The sequence below is a fragment of the Schistocerca gregaria genome, chromosome 4 (assembly GCF_023897955.1).
Source record: "Schistocerca gregaria isolate iqSchGreg1 chromosome 4, iqSchGreg1.2, whole genome shotgun sequence".
Taxonomy (NCBI): domain Eukaryota; kingdom Metazoa; phylum Arthropoda; class Insecta; order Orthoptera; family Acrididae; genus Schistocerca; species Schistocerca gregaria.
Genome location: NC_064923.1, coordinates 362,216,257 through 362,229,882, shown reverse-complemented (window position 1 = coordinate 362,229,882; position 13,626 = coordinate 362,216,257). Strand labels below are relative to the sequence as shown.

The 13,626-nt window shown below is 39.1% G+C and overlaps 1 protein-coding gene across 1 annotated transcript in view; it reads left to right on the top strand.

The window, feature by feature from the left end:
• The window catches only part of LOC126267732 (uncharacterized), a 78,051-nt gene extending 72,298 nt beyond the window's left edge, over positions 1 to 5,753 (top strand). The window contains exon 5 of the mRNA XM_049973034.1: positions 4,261 to 5,753. Within this exon, the coding sequence (XP_049828991.1) occupies positions 4,261 to 4,300 (40 nt within the window). The 3' untranslated portion in view covers positions 4,301 to 5,753. The remainder of the gene's footprint in view (positions 1 to 4,260) is intronic.
• The last annotated feature ends 7,873 nt before the right edge of the window (positions 5,754 to 13,626 follow it).

The window sequence follows — 13,626 nt, the reverse complement described above, 5'->3', positions numbered from 1 at the left end:
AAAGGAATATGTGGAAAACACCGATAAGGAGAAGGGACAGGATGATAGGACGTCTGCTAAGACATGAGGGAATGACTTCCATGGTACTAGAGGGAGCTGTAGAGGGCAAAAACTGTAGAGGAAGACAGAGATTGGAATACGTCAAGCAAATAATTGAGGACGTAGGTTGCAAGTGCTACTCTGAGATGAAGAAGTTATCACAGGAAAGTAATTCGTGGCGGGCCGCATCAAACCAGTCAGTAGACTGATGACCAGAAAAAAAAAAAAAATGGCGAGGCATTTGTCTTCACGGACGACAATTCGCGCCCCCATCGTGCACACCCTTTGAATGACTTCCTTCAGGATAACGACACCACTCGACTAGAGTGGCCTGGATGTTCTGCAGGTATGAACCCTATCGAACATGCCTGGGATAGATTGAACAGGGCTGTCTGTGGACGACGTGACCCACTAACCTCTCTGAGGTATCTAGTCCGAATCGCCATTGAGGAGTGGGACAATCTGGACCAACAGTGCCTTAATGAACTTGTGGATAGTATGCCACGACGGATACAGTTGTGCGCAGCGGGTGGTCGTGCGGTAGTGTTCTCGCTTCCCACGCCCGTGTTCCCGGGTTCGATTGCCGGCGGGGTCAGGGATTTTCTCTGCCTCGTGATGACTGGGTGTTGTGTGATGTGCTTAGGTTAGTTAGGTTTAAGTAGTTCTAAGTTATAGGGGACTGATGACCATAGATGTTGAGTCCCATAGTGCTCAGAGCCATTTGAACCATTTTTTGGATACAGGTATGCATGCATGCAAGAGGAAGTGCTATTGGGTATTACAAGTACTGGTGTGTACAACAATGTGGACCACCATCTCTGAAGGTCTCACTCTTTGGCGGCGTAACATTCAATGTGTGGTTTTCGTGAGCAGTGAAAAGGGCAGAAATGCTCTTTTGTTGATCTCTATTCAGATTTTCTGTACAGGTTCCGGATCTCTAGGAACCGACGTGACGCAAAACTTATTTTTGATGTGTATATAATCAATCTAAAAATTTCCGGTGTGAGCAGGTCTCTTTCATTTATACAATCTTCTTATATGATTCTTAAACAAAGTGTTTGCGATAGTTAAATTATGCTCTCTGCAACAAGGTGGCTTCCTATTTCATTCATTTCCCCCAGGCCTTATTGATCAATTGTTTTTCGTTCTCTCCCTTTTCCTACTGACAGCCATCACAATTAAACCTTCGTCTCCCTTAACTGTCTGCATAATTTCTTTTATCGTATATTTCTTCGACCTCTTCATCAGATGCGGAGCTATTTTGTGGATGAACTTATACTAATGTGGTGTGTACTGGATGCATGCCTCCCTGCAATAATGCGTTCACTATGTTGTTCACAGCAGCTACCGACTTTCGTATTTTCTTATTCATTATTAGACCTATTCCGGAATTACCCCTAACTGAGGTTCTAATCATAACTCTGTATTCACCTGCCCAGAAGTCTTTTGCTACTGTCATCGAAATTTGCAAGTTCCCACTACGTCCAGTTTTAACCTATCAATTCAATTCTTTTTTTAAATTGTCTAACCTCTCTGCCTCCGACCACTTTTGTTTCCTAACAACAACATCCTCCTGCGTTGTCCCCGACTGGAGATCCGTTTGGGAGATTATTCGACCTCCCAAAAATTTTACTCAAGAGGATGCCATGATCATTCAACAATCCAGCAGAGCTGCAATGCCCTCGGAAAAATTAAGCTTGTAGTTTCCCCTTACTTTCAACCTTTCGCAGTACCAGCACAGCAAGGCTTTGATAGTCGTTGATTGGTATTGAACGGCCATATCAGTCAGCCACCGAGATCATTTTCCCTGCAAGTATTGCAAAGGCTGCTGCCCCTCTTCAGGAACCATACATTTGGCTGACCTCTCGTCAGATACCCCTCCATTGAGTTTGCACCTATGGTACAGTCGTCTGTACCGTTGAAGCACAAAAGCTACACTACCACGACGAGATCCATGGTTCGTGGGGGAGAATATTCGTTTTATCGATTTGCGTTAACAGAGACAGTAAAATAGAAAGAATAACCAGTAATCCAGCAGCGACTCGCAAGCCAACCTTCCCCGTGTTGTCTGCTACCGCCATTCGACACTGCTTATCATTATTCAATTGCTGCTGAAGTATTGGTTATTGTTTCTGTTTTACTGCCCTTGTTAATACATATCGATAAAACGAATATCGCGCTAGATTAATTTGGGACCGTTTTGTCGAATGGAAACATACGAGGCTTGGAATTTTGATAGTGGTTTGTTTGTTTGTGGGGGTTGAAGGGACGAGACTCCAAAGGCCATCGGTTCCGAACTTTGATAGTGGTAACTATTTATTTACAGATCGTACAAAATAGATCCGTGTTTCAAAGTTTTACTGATCTTCAAAGTAGTCACCGGCATTGTGTATAACCCGTTGCCAGCGATGTGGAAGTCGTAGGATACCCTTAGCAGTGCCAGTTGTGTTGACAGTTCGAGCGGCGCGGTCTATTGCCTGACGAATTCGTAGCAGTTCTGAAGCGAATGCCGTGAAGTGTTTCCTTCAGTTTAGAAATCGAGTTGAACTCACTAGGGTTTAAGTCAGGGAAGTGCAATAGGTGGTACAGCACTTAGCGGCTCCATCAGTCAAACAAATCAGTAACAGCTTGCACTGTATGTGTTTGAGCATTGTCCTGCAAAATGATGGTCAAGCCCTGCAGAAAGTGTCATCACTTCTAAGCTGGTCGTAGGTTGTGTTCCAAAAATGAACAGCATAGAGACAGAAGTGATGACACTTTCTGCAGGACCTGACCATTTTGCAGGACAATGCTCAACACGTACAGTGCGAGCTGTTAGTGATCTGTTTGACTAATGGAGCTGCTGAGTGCTATAGCACCTGCTGCACTCCCCTGATTTATCGGGCATTAGACCGCGCCACTCGAATTGTCAACACAACTGGTACTGCTAAGAGTATCCTACGACTTCCACATCGCTGGCAACGGGTTGTACACAATGCTGGTGACTACTTTGAAGGTCAGTAAAACTTTGAAACACGTATCTATTTTGTACGAGCTGTAAATAAATAGTTGCCACTATTACAGCTCCAACCGTCGAAAAATTCGTCTTTAAAAATCTTTCATTTGTCACGAGAAAGAAACCAACGCTTTTCAGTGACACTAGTTGTCACACGAAATATCTGATGAACAGTATATGTTTGGATCTGCTCCAGTTACGCATTGCATAAGCAAAATTGTAAATGTTTGCCCAAGCACTAGAGAAAAAGCACCTGATGACTCTTAGGGGAGACCGTATGTACATTGCGTACATCATTATTCGAGGTATCCCATATGACTGACTATCACAGCTGTCTTAAGCTACAGATTTAGTCTAATTATTTATGTAACGTCTACGGCTGAATCCTGAATACGCTAAGAAATGCCGAGATTTTAATGGAGAAATCAATAATAATATAAACTATTTGGTAGCTCTTACAGAAAAACGTGTACAAAAATCTCAGTTTCGTTCGAAACCTCGAAGGAATACAGTAACTCAAGGTAGAAATGGGAAACATACTGAGAGCTCAGATTAAATGCAAATATATTCGCCATCGATTTCTGTTATGTAATTCAAGTAAAGCCTGAAGGCTGTTTATTACCTATCCGTCACTGTACTCCACTCAATCTATGATACTTTCTTATCTAATTAAGCAGAAGTTGCAAAGAACAGTGCACTAGCAACACTAAAAAAATAAATTCTCGGAACTTTCCTTGATTTTAAGAGTGTGAGAGCAAAAGTAATAATGCTTTTTCGCGCCGAATGACGAAAGAAAGGTATATAAAATTGCGAAGACGTGTTTTATATTATCTGAAAAACGATAGCTCTTCTGACGTGCTCAGCTAAAGTTGGCACTACATTCTAGACACTTTAACATTATTAAATGGTCAAATCACTATTCCAAAGCCCAATCTCGGAACACGGGTATCTTCTAAACAGCTACGTCACAGAATGCGTGATGTAAAATCACAAATGAGGTAGCATTATACTTATCATTTCAAAGGAATAGTTGCATAACTACGCAACACACCATAGGTAGTTTATGCTGAGTAGTTTGTTTAACATCACATTCCTGTTTGAGATTCGCTTACAACAGGAAGGAGTATATAAACAATAAGTACATGGAACATCACTCATTAGCTGTACCACACTACTCAAACCAAATTATTAACACTTCCTAAAGATGCCTTTTTGATGTGTTTCAGGGACCGTCTAAAAGTGCACGTTGGCTTTCCGTCGAGGTAGTTGGAGGCGTGGCTCACCAACCATGGAACCTCTCACCAACCACCAGCCAACCACTGACGCCAGACATCTGTCCACTGTCCAGTACAGACAACAGTGAATCAACTGACGCTTCACACACATTATCCAATGAACTGGACTTCATTACATGTTTTACAACATGTCAGAATAATATTTAAGTTCCTGAGTTTTCTTCAGAACCTGAAATACTGGACGAACCATTGATTTCAGGTGGATGGATTTTGTCATCGATGTTTCGCTGTGTGTTAGTAATAGCGCTGATTTCAATGTGAAAATTTAGCGTTTCATTTCCTGTTATCTAACAGAAAACTCGAAAAGAAGCGCTTAGTTAATGTGCCTTATAGTTCCTCAATGGCGAAAGGCCAGTAGTATCAAATAATCAAGTAATTAGGTCACGATTCACAGTCGTAAAAAAACTGATCTCATTGCATATCTTCATCGGTGTCTCGCTCACAGTATAAGCTTTCTAAGTGGTCAAGTAACTGAATATTAAGTATCCTGTAGAGGGTGGGATGGTGCAAGCTGAAGATTACGAATCTATACTTGTTCACTATAATCTCAAATACTGAAAAAATATGACACTATGAATACAAGGAAATGTGGATGGCTGTCAACATAGAGAAAATAACATGATTCACGAATTAATTAATTACCTTAGTGTTTAGCTGTAGAATATTACATTCCTTTACAAAAAGAAGAAAAGTACTATTACCTAGAAACCTCTATCGCAGAGTAAAAATTCCTATCTCCAAATGCAGAAACTATGATTCCAGTTACTTTTTGGATGCGTTTTTCTTATCAATTCAAGCAAGAATAAGAGTTGTTTAGGAATGATACCTACAGTTCATCGCTTCTAGCTTTTCTAGCTGCACCAAGAATATTTTCCCGCATGTCGCACCTTATGTAATGGCAATAATTCCGCTTCCTGATTTCAATAGTTATTTTTCAGTAATTAACGACAGACATTGGTATTAAAGCTCCGAAATAAGCTTTGAAATAAAACGAGCCGTGCAAGAGTGGTAAGAAGATTGGAGGAACTTGTGAAACTTGATGAATATTAAGTGATACTAATGACTGTATTTTATGTTCTGCTGTTATGTTACCTCCACACACGTTAGCTCTTTCACAATTTTATCATCATTACAAATTTCAGTATATGTTTTACAAATGAATCAAGTTTTTCAGTTTGAGTGAAGTACTTTACAGTTGATAGTAACGTAAGAGTGACTGATAAAAAATATAAATATTTTAAAATCTTTAAATATTTGTAGAATATGCTTTGCATCTACCTGAAAATAATAGGAAATTTATGTCACATTATTATTTATTCAGAATTCTTGAAGCATTTATAATGTAGCGTGTTTATGTGTTGGTGATAACTTTCCTATATCTAAATGCTTATTTTGTACTTTTCTAATAAAAATATTTCATATCAGCCTCTGTGTATGTTTCTTTTGTATCTATTTGATCCCTTCTAGAATATAGCCAAATGAAAATACTGCAAAAGAGGCACAAATTGCTCGTTAATCCAAAACAAATTATATTTTCCATGAAAAAGTAGACCACAAAAACCATTTTTTCTTTCACTTCCACTGTTAACTCTAAGAGAATCAATTTGAATTTTGTCATAGCATTTCATTTGCCACTCGAAATGCGATTCAGACTAAATATTCACGTTTTGGTAAACGTCTGCAAACAGAATATCAAAGACATCAAAAAGGTAAGGGTTAATATGGTAACTAACTGCCTGTATTTTATTAGTCTAAATGACTCACCTTTGTCTACTTATCCTGGGTGTAGCTACAGCATCGTAAGACTATGGTTAACTGTTTGGATTAGATTAGATTCAGTTTACGTTTCATAGACCCAAAAAATGAGATTATTCTCGTGGGGGTGGAACGTGTCAGAAAGTATGACATAAAATCATAGAACATTTGAATATAATACTTACTACACTGATTATTTGCCAGGAGACAGTCAAAAATAAGCTAATACAATGCAGTAAACTGGGACACCTAATATTTACAGAATTAACACACTGTCAGAATGAAATACTATTATCTACTATTAACAAATTTATCATATGCAAAATACCTAATCTTGACTGTTGTGACAAAGTGTTCTCAGAACTGAAATCTAACAGATATTTTTACTTAAGCTGACTTAACAGTCTCTGTTACGATATTCATCTATGGAGTAGAAGGAGTTGCCTATAAAAAAGTCTTTCAAACTCTGTTTGAATCCTGCTTTATCTGAAACCAAGATTTTAATGGTTGCTGGCAATTTAATAAAAATGCTTGTTCCTGGATATTGGACCCCTTTTTGGACCAAGGTAAGTGTTTTAGGCCTTGTGTAGATTCTTCGTATTCCTAGTATTGATATTGTGTGCTTAGCTATTGGTTGGAAATAGAGATATATTACTTGCAAAAAATTTCATTAAGGAATAAATATACTGAGAAGCAGTGGTTAGAATAGAAAGTGCCTTGAACAGGTTTCTGCAACATGTTCTTGAATTTATGCCATAAATGATTCTTATCACACGCTTTTGCACACTAAAAAATTTTGCGCGGTTTGATTAGTTGCCCCAGAATATGATCCCATACGACGTAATAGAATGAAAGTAAGCAACGTATGCATGTTTTTTTTTATATTTATATCTCCTGCATCAGACATCATTCCACGGCAAGTACAGACTTGTTTAGGCGTTTAAGCAATTCTGTAGTATGCCCTTCCCAACTGAATTTATTACCGACTTGTAATCCTGTGTCATATTTATCCAAAAATTATACGTATGAATTATATTTCCACATCCAAAATACGTAACAGACACACACACACACACACACACACACACACACACACACACACACACATACACACACAGACACTACATTTACCCAGACATATTTCGACACCTATGTGTCATGTCCTGTGGGTCAATCACTGGATTAACAGGTGAGCAGAGACAATAACAGTACCTCCCCCTGAGTATGTTGTCAGAAGTGTCTGCTCAGATCACATTTCGCCACCTTTTGCGAAAGTACGTGTGAGATGAAGTTGTAGTGTGTGAAAAACTGGGTGAAAACAGTACAATAAATAGCAGTTGATCGAGACACCAAACATAAACGCGAAACAGGACGAAAAGTTTTGAACGTGACATGCTGTCAAAAAACGACGAAAACGATACTAATGACGGTGTATAACAATACAGTTCAGTCAGCGATGCAATTTTAAGAAATATAAATTTGACCCACGGAATATGACACAAAGGTGTCGAAAGATGACTAGGTAAATATAAAAATAAATCAATTGTATTTGCATAAGGCTGATTTTCAAAACAACCCAGTTTTTAAATCGCAAACAGAGGAGCATCAGGCCTTAGTAAAATGAGTAAAACATACACACATATATGCAATACGTTTATGAAATGAGCTTATAGATTAAATAGTACTGTGAAGTGTTTTTTGTTGCTTGTTTAGTGTTGCAAACTTAATTCAACGACTGAACTGTCTGCAAAAAATGTCGGTAGCACAATGTTATTTTCTTATCTTGCCAAATTACATAAATATGTCAGAGCACATAAAAAATTTACGTTAGGAGCTATAACGGTATCTCGTCATCTAAAACACGCAAAAGATGTTGATATTTCAACATCACCTGAGTTTTTACAACTTTTCAGTAATGCTTCATCTTATCAAGCACTATTTTATGGATGAAAAAGATAATGCATCATGCTCTACATTAGAAAAACATGATCGATGTTATTAGAAGACTGTTACTGCTTTTTATTTTGCATTAGAATTATGCCTACGTGAATCTATACACAAAACTTACTTCTGAGGAAACCTGCACTACTTATCGACTGGAGCTAAGGTATAAGGCTCTCTGAAACATTTACAAAGTGTATTTGCGTAATCAACAACTACATGTTACCAAAAATGGAGTCAAAAGCTGTGATGTAAAAACACATAAAATAGCCATCACAATAAAAACCGTTTTAGGAAGGAAGAAAGAAGGTGTTTTGACGAGATCTTTATTACAATGTGCTGCTTACACTTCATATTTTTGTAATAAGAGGGATAGGTTCGTAATACGGAAAGTTTACATACTACACGTTGGAAGATAATGGTGGAACAAGACAGAGATGATGAACATGGCAAAAGAAGATGGTTTATCAAGGCAGAGCTGAAAGTTCGATAACACTAAAATGTTATATTTGGCACCAAAATGAAGTTATTTAAATAAGTAATGGTTCTTATCATAAACGCACGCTCGCACACTCTTAATGCGAATGAAAATTCGAGTTGTGTATCAAAATAAAATTTGATTCTTTCTCATTTTTTTAAAACTTCGAGTGAAAAATATATCTGTCATTACCATTGTAACGTAATTTTTGTGTAATATAAAAAACAATATACATGGCCTGCATGTTGGCATTACTCATTGCACTAACAAGATAAGCAGCGCTTATGGATTCGTAGTTTGACCTTTTTACTACACTTTTCAAGCACTATAAACCGTCAAATTAAATATTTCCACATCTAAATTGTCTCTATTACTTATCAAAATACACTTGGTTCACTCACTGGCATTACTGAAATAAATTATACTTAGCAACGAGCACAGTTGAATCTTTGTACCCTGCATTAAATTTATTAAAACAAATAAAATTGGTTATATAACTTTACAAAATACACAGGATACTACTGCTGATCCAATTTACAGATTAATGTACATCTGTTGACGCGAATTGACAAAGAAAAAAATAATGTTAGTCTCATGGCTATGGAATTGACAGTATTTTATGCTTACAAAAAGCACTTCATCGTTACATCTTTCCATGAGTGGAATAGGATCAGAAATCCTGCCACCACCAAATGCTTTTTTATTGATGTGTGAACTGGTGATGCGTCGAGATGACTGATTGTTTGTGTTGTCCTTATCATTTCATTACCGTTCATGAAAGTGGCGAGATTGGACTGAGCAAAGTTTGGGCCTTGGTACGGACGCTGATGACCACGCAGTTGAGCACCCCACAAACCAAACATCATCATCATCATCATCATCATCATCAAAAAGGCGGTTGCTCATACCAGCAACAAAAACTTCTGGGAAGGTAGAGATGCTGAAACGTGATTCACTTCATCTCGCCAAGTCAGCAACTTAACAATAAAATGAAATGATCGTATGGCATTTATTGGCAGGGATATCCGCTTCGGGGTTCGACCGCCGTAATGCAAGTCTTTTTAGTTGACGCCACTTCGGCGACTTACGTGACATTGATGATGTAAATGGTAATGAAGGAGACACAACACCCAGTCCCTTGCCGGGAATCGAACCCGGGCCTCTTTGTGTGGTAGGCGGTAACGCTACCGCTGTGCTAAGAAGGCGGACAACTTCACAAGAACCATCTCAACGGAGTAATTTCATCGTAATTTATCTGGGCACTTCATTTATCTTAGTAAGAGTTCAGCGAAATAACATATTGAACAGTAGTAATACATATTTATGTAGGAATGAAATAAAGATTACTGTACTTGCAACTACTTACGTTCAAAATCGGACATTGTGGTGACCCTGTGTTAATGTATTGACTGTATGTCGCAGTAAAAGACGTTTGGTATCATCTATTAATAATGCTAACTCATGTTATCGTAGGGCGGGAACTACAATGTTAAGCAGGCAAGGCAGTAATAGTTGACACAAACAATTTTGCGTTAAGAATTGCAGTAGTAATCTAAAATCAGAAGATAAGTGGATATGTTCTGTAACTCGGCGGTGTATGTGCCATAACGTGATAGTGTGTGCGAGCTACTGGGTATTCAAAATATTTTGTACAGTGCGTATAATATGCACTGAGTGTCAGCTACGTACGCAAACCATTCTTCATCTGAAAGAACGCCTTTTTTCTGCACTGAAAGTAGTGAAAAAAGCTTGCTTAATGAGGAAATATACATTGACACACCCCACAGGCATTAAGTTTTTGTAGCATCGGTCTGGCGGCATTCGGTCAAGGTGTTGATGGTGTAACTCTTCCCAGTGTACTACTTACCATTGAAATAGAACCAGTGTCAGTTCCCACACTCCTGCATTCATTTCTTCTCTGGACAAAACTTATCTGTAAGTCTTCCTCGGTGAGTTTGCATCAAACCCTCTTTGGTTTCCGATGCTGCGTGAGAACACATTTGATTTCATCTGCTCGTGCACAACCACATAGGTAAAGAAACTAGTCGTAGTGGAAGGACCACAATCCAAGCCCGAAAAACATTCACGCGCTAGTAGTCGCCGAGAAGACGTTGCATAGTAAAACTCGTGCAATGAACCAAAGATCTTGGAGCAGGTACCCTTCTTGTCATTTGCTAATCCCATCTCTACTTCGTAATGGATTATATACGAGCTCCTAATTTTGCTTACGTTACTGTAGATTTTCTATTTTCGGAGCAATGTAAATGGAGCAATGCTGATATCTGCTTCATACTGCATCTCATGCACAACCTCCAACCTGCTGAACCGTACAGCTTTCTTAAGTCGCAGGATATTAGAATGGAAACGAATAATGTTAACAATAGTGAAAACCAGACTGAAGTGTTATGATGATTTTGCCCTTAGGACTTTCAACTGCAAGGCCTTCAATGATCTTTCTGGACGATCTCCGACCTAGGAGTACGGATTAGCAGATTTCTTTGAACGTTTGGCTATATCGACATGAATATGTGGTTCGTATTGTAATTATGTAATAGGCGTATTTAAACTGTTTTAGCATGTAATTATCTGAACTGTTTCTTATTTAAATTGTTTTGTTAATTAAATTGCATTGTGTATTATTGAGAAAGAGCGGGAAACCGCGCATAGATACATTTTGAGAAAGAGCGGGAAACAGCGCGCAGTAATACATCTGTAATGGTAGCAGGGATTGTCTGCACCAAAAACCATTGTTGGCGGCGAGACCGCACTTTTGTAGCATTGAGCGTTGGAAGCGAGCAGTTGCGAGTAAGATGTGAGACGAGGCAGTCGTAGCTAGCGAGACATGAGAGGAGGTCGCTGTAAGCGAGGTATGAATTAACACTTTGAAAGAAGCGGTGTGCTCGCCAGCCACTCGCTATATGTAGCGCAATGCTAGTTTTTAAGAATTTTTGTAAAGAACTATGCCCCTTGTAATTGTTTGTCAAGATCGTTCTCAGAATATAGTTAACTTCTACCAGATTAAATGCATTAAGAATTTTCTATCCCAAAATCATTCACGTAAATGCTTTACGGAATTTATTGTTATCTTAAAAGAAAAGTCTAAACTGAGCTTCAGCTTTTATCAAATCTAAATTAACTTCAACTTAAAGAATTCCAGTAACAAAGTATTATGAAACTCCACCAGCAGCTTATAATTATGTTAAAGAGAAGTAAGTATATTCATTCCACAGTTTGCTGTAGCAGTCAGATGGCGATCCAGTATAAATAATTAAAGGTAAGAATCAGTCTTAATAATTTCAGGTAACGACTGAGGGCCACGGCGACAACACATTTTATGTTTCGTCGTAATAATCAGCAGGTAGTCTTGACAGAGCAGCAGTTAAAAGATTTTAAGAGACGCAGCGTTCAGTCAGCAAGCAAACGTTCATCCAATATTAGACGGGAAGGTTTCAGTATGTATTATAATCCTCCTTTCGTTTGGGGAAAGGTACTAATGTCACACTGTCTGTTATGTGGATGGATGACTACCTAAACAAAACGGAGGGGTCGAGTCATCCACCCAAGGTCACTGAATTACTGTCCCCAACACTTTAGACAGGAGGCATAACACTCCACAAAATTTTAAAATGTGTGTTCTACTGCTGTCGTTGTCGGACAGAGTGGGTTAAGTGGTTCAGAGGGTTAAACTTGTATGTCTTCTGGTCCTGCAAAACACTAGTCCACTTTATTCTTCAAATTGTCCATATGTCCCTCATTCTAACTTCAATGTGTATTCAAGGACATGAGTGGATGAAACTGATTTGTTGACACATTTAGATACACAGACTTCTTAAAGGATCTCAAGCGACTAATTTTCCCTCCTATCCAAACGGCAGTCTTATTCTTTTGTTCAACATTGTTAACATTTTTCCACAGAAAACTTTTGCTTGAAATATTCCGTGGAGCGATGAATGGCGTTGGGGTCTCTGATACACCTTTGTAGACGTCAGAGCATCTGTCGCTGCGTCCACTGCACCTGTCGAAGTCCAACGAATACCTCAAGCAGAAATTAAGAAGCACAAGCAGAAACTTAGTCTAGTACGTGTGACGTAAATAAATCAGTGACTATCACAATCGAAACCTTACTTAATGGTTACACATGTTACTTCAAAATTTCTATACAGAAAGTTTAATCCTTCACATTTAATGGCGAGAGTACCGAAATTTTAAATCAAAGAAGATATTCATGGGAATCTTCAGAAACGAAAAATCCGAAACTTCTGTTTCCTCACATGGTGCACATGACTCCAACCATACATTTACCCTCATACCAGCATATGAAACACATGTAGCTGTAATGTATACTATCGAAAGTGGTATCACACAGGGTTCACGTATTGATGGATCATCCCAACGAAGGAGGAAATATTTTCTCTAAACAGTGTCCTGGTCTTAATCGGAGCATCACTTACTTAAATCGATATGGATGGCATGAAGTTCACCACATTTGGGTAGAAAGTCTAACATATACTTACCCTCATACAAACTATTCCTTACATTTGAACACATGACAAATTGCTTACAACATCTGGAAGTCTCATCCCAGTATGCACACGGAGTGCACACTGGCTTCCTTCCCCTCCTTGGCAGTCATGTTTCTAAGAGGCCTCATTACACCTTGGAGCCCCCAACTATCAGCAAACCTACCCTCTGTGAATGCCCAGACCTTGTGGCTGAGGAGCGTCCCCTGGAACCAGATGGACGACTGCAACTGGCACAGATAACGCCCGAAACATGTTAGTCAAATGAACTGGAGAGGCCCTATGATCAGCCCCTTAGAAAGTCTTTTGCTGCCTGTCAGGCTTTGCAATGATCTTCCTCTCGACCACTGGTGAAGGGTCAACACCAGTGCAGGCAGTACCTGGGGCAGCCACAGCAGTGTACCGATTGGGGGGGACATGTGGGATATGTTCGACGTCCTTTGTATCTCTGAGTGTGGCGCCACACAGTGATGCCCCTTGGCAGCAGCCTGAAGCTGTGAGACAGATGTCAACACTGTCTGGACCTGTGAGGGAAGGTCACCTACTCAGCTCACATCTGCACTCAGCTATCACAGTTTCTATCCATTACAGAAGTCACTCCTG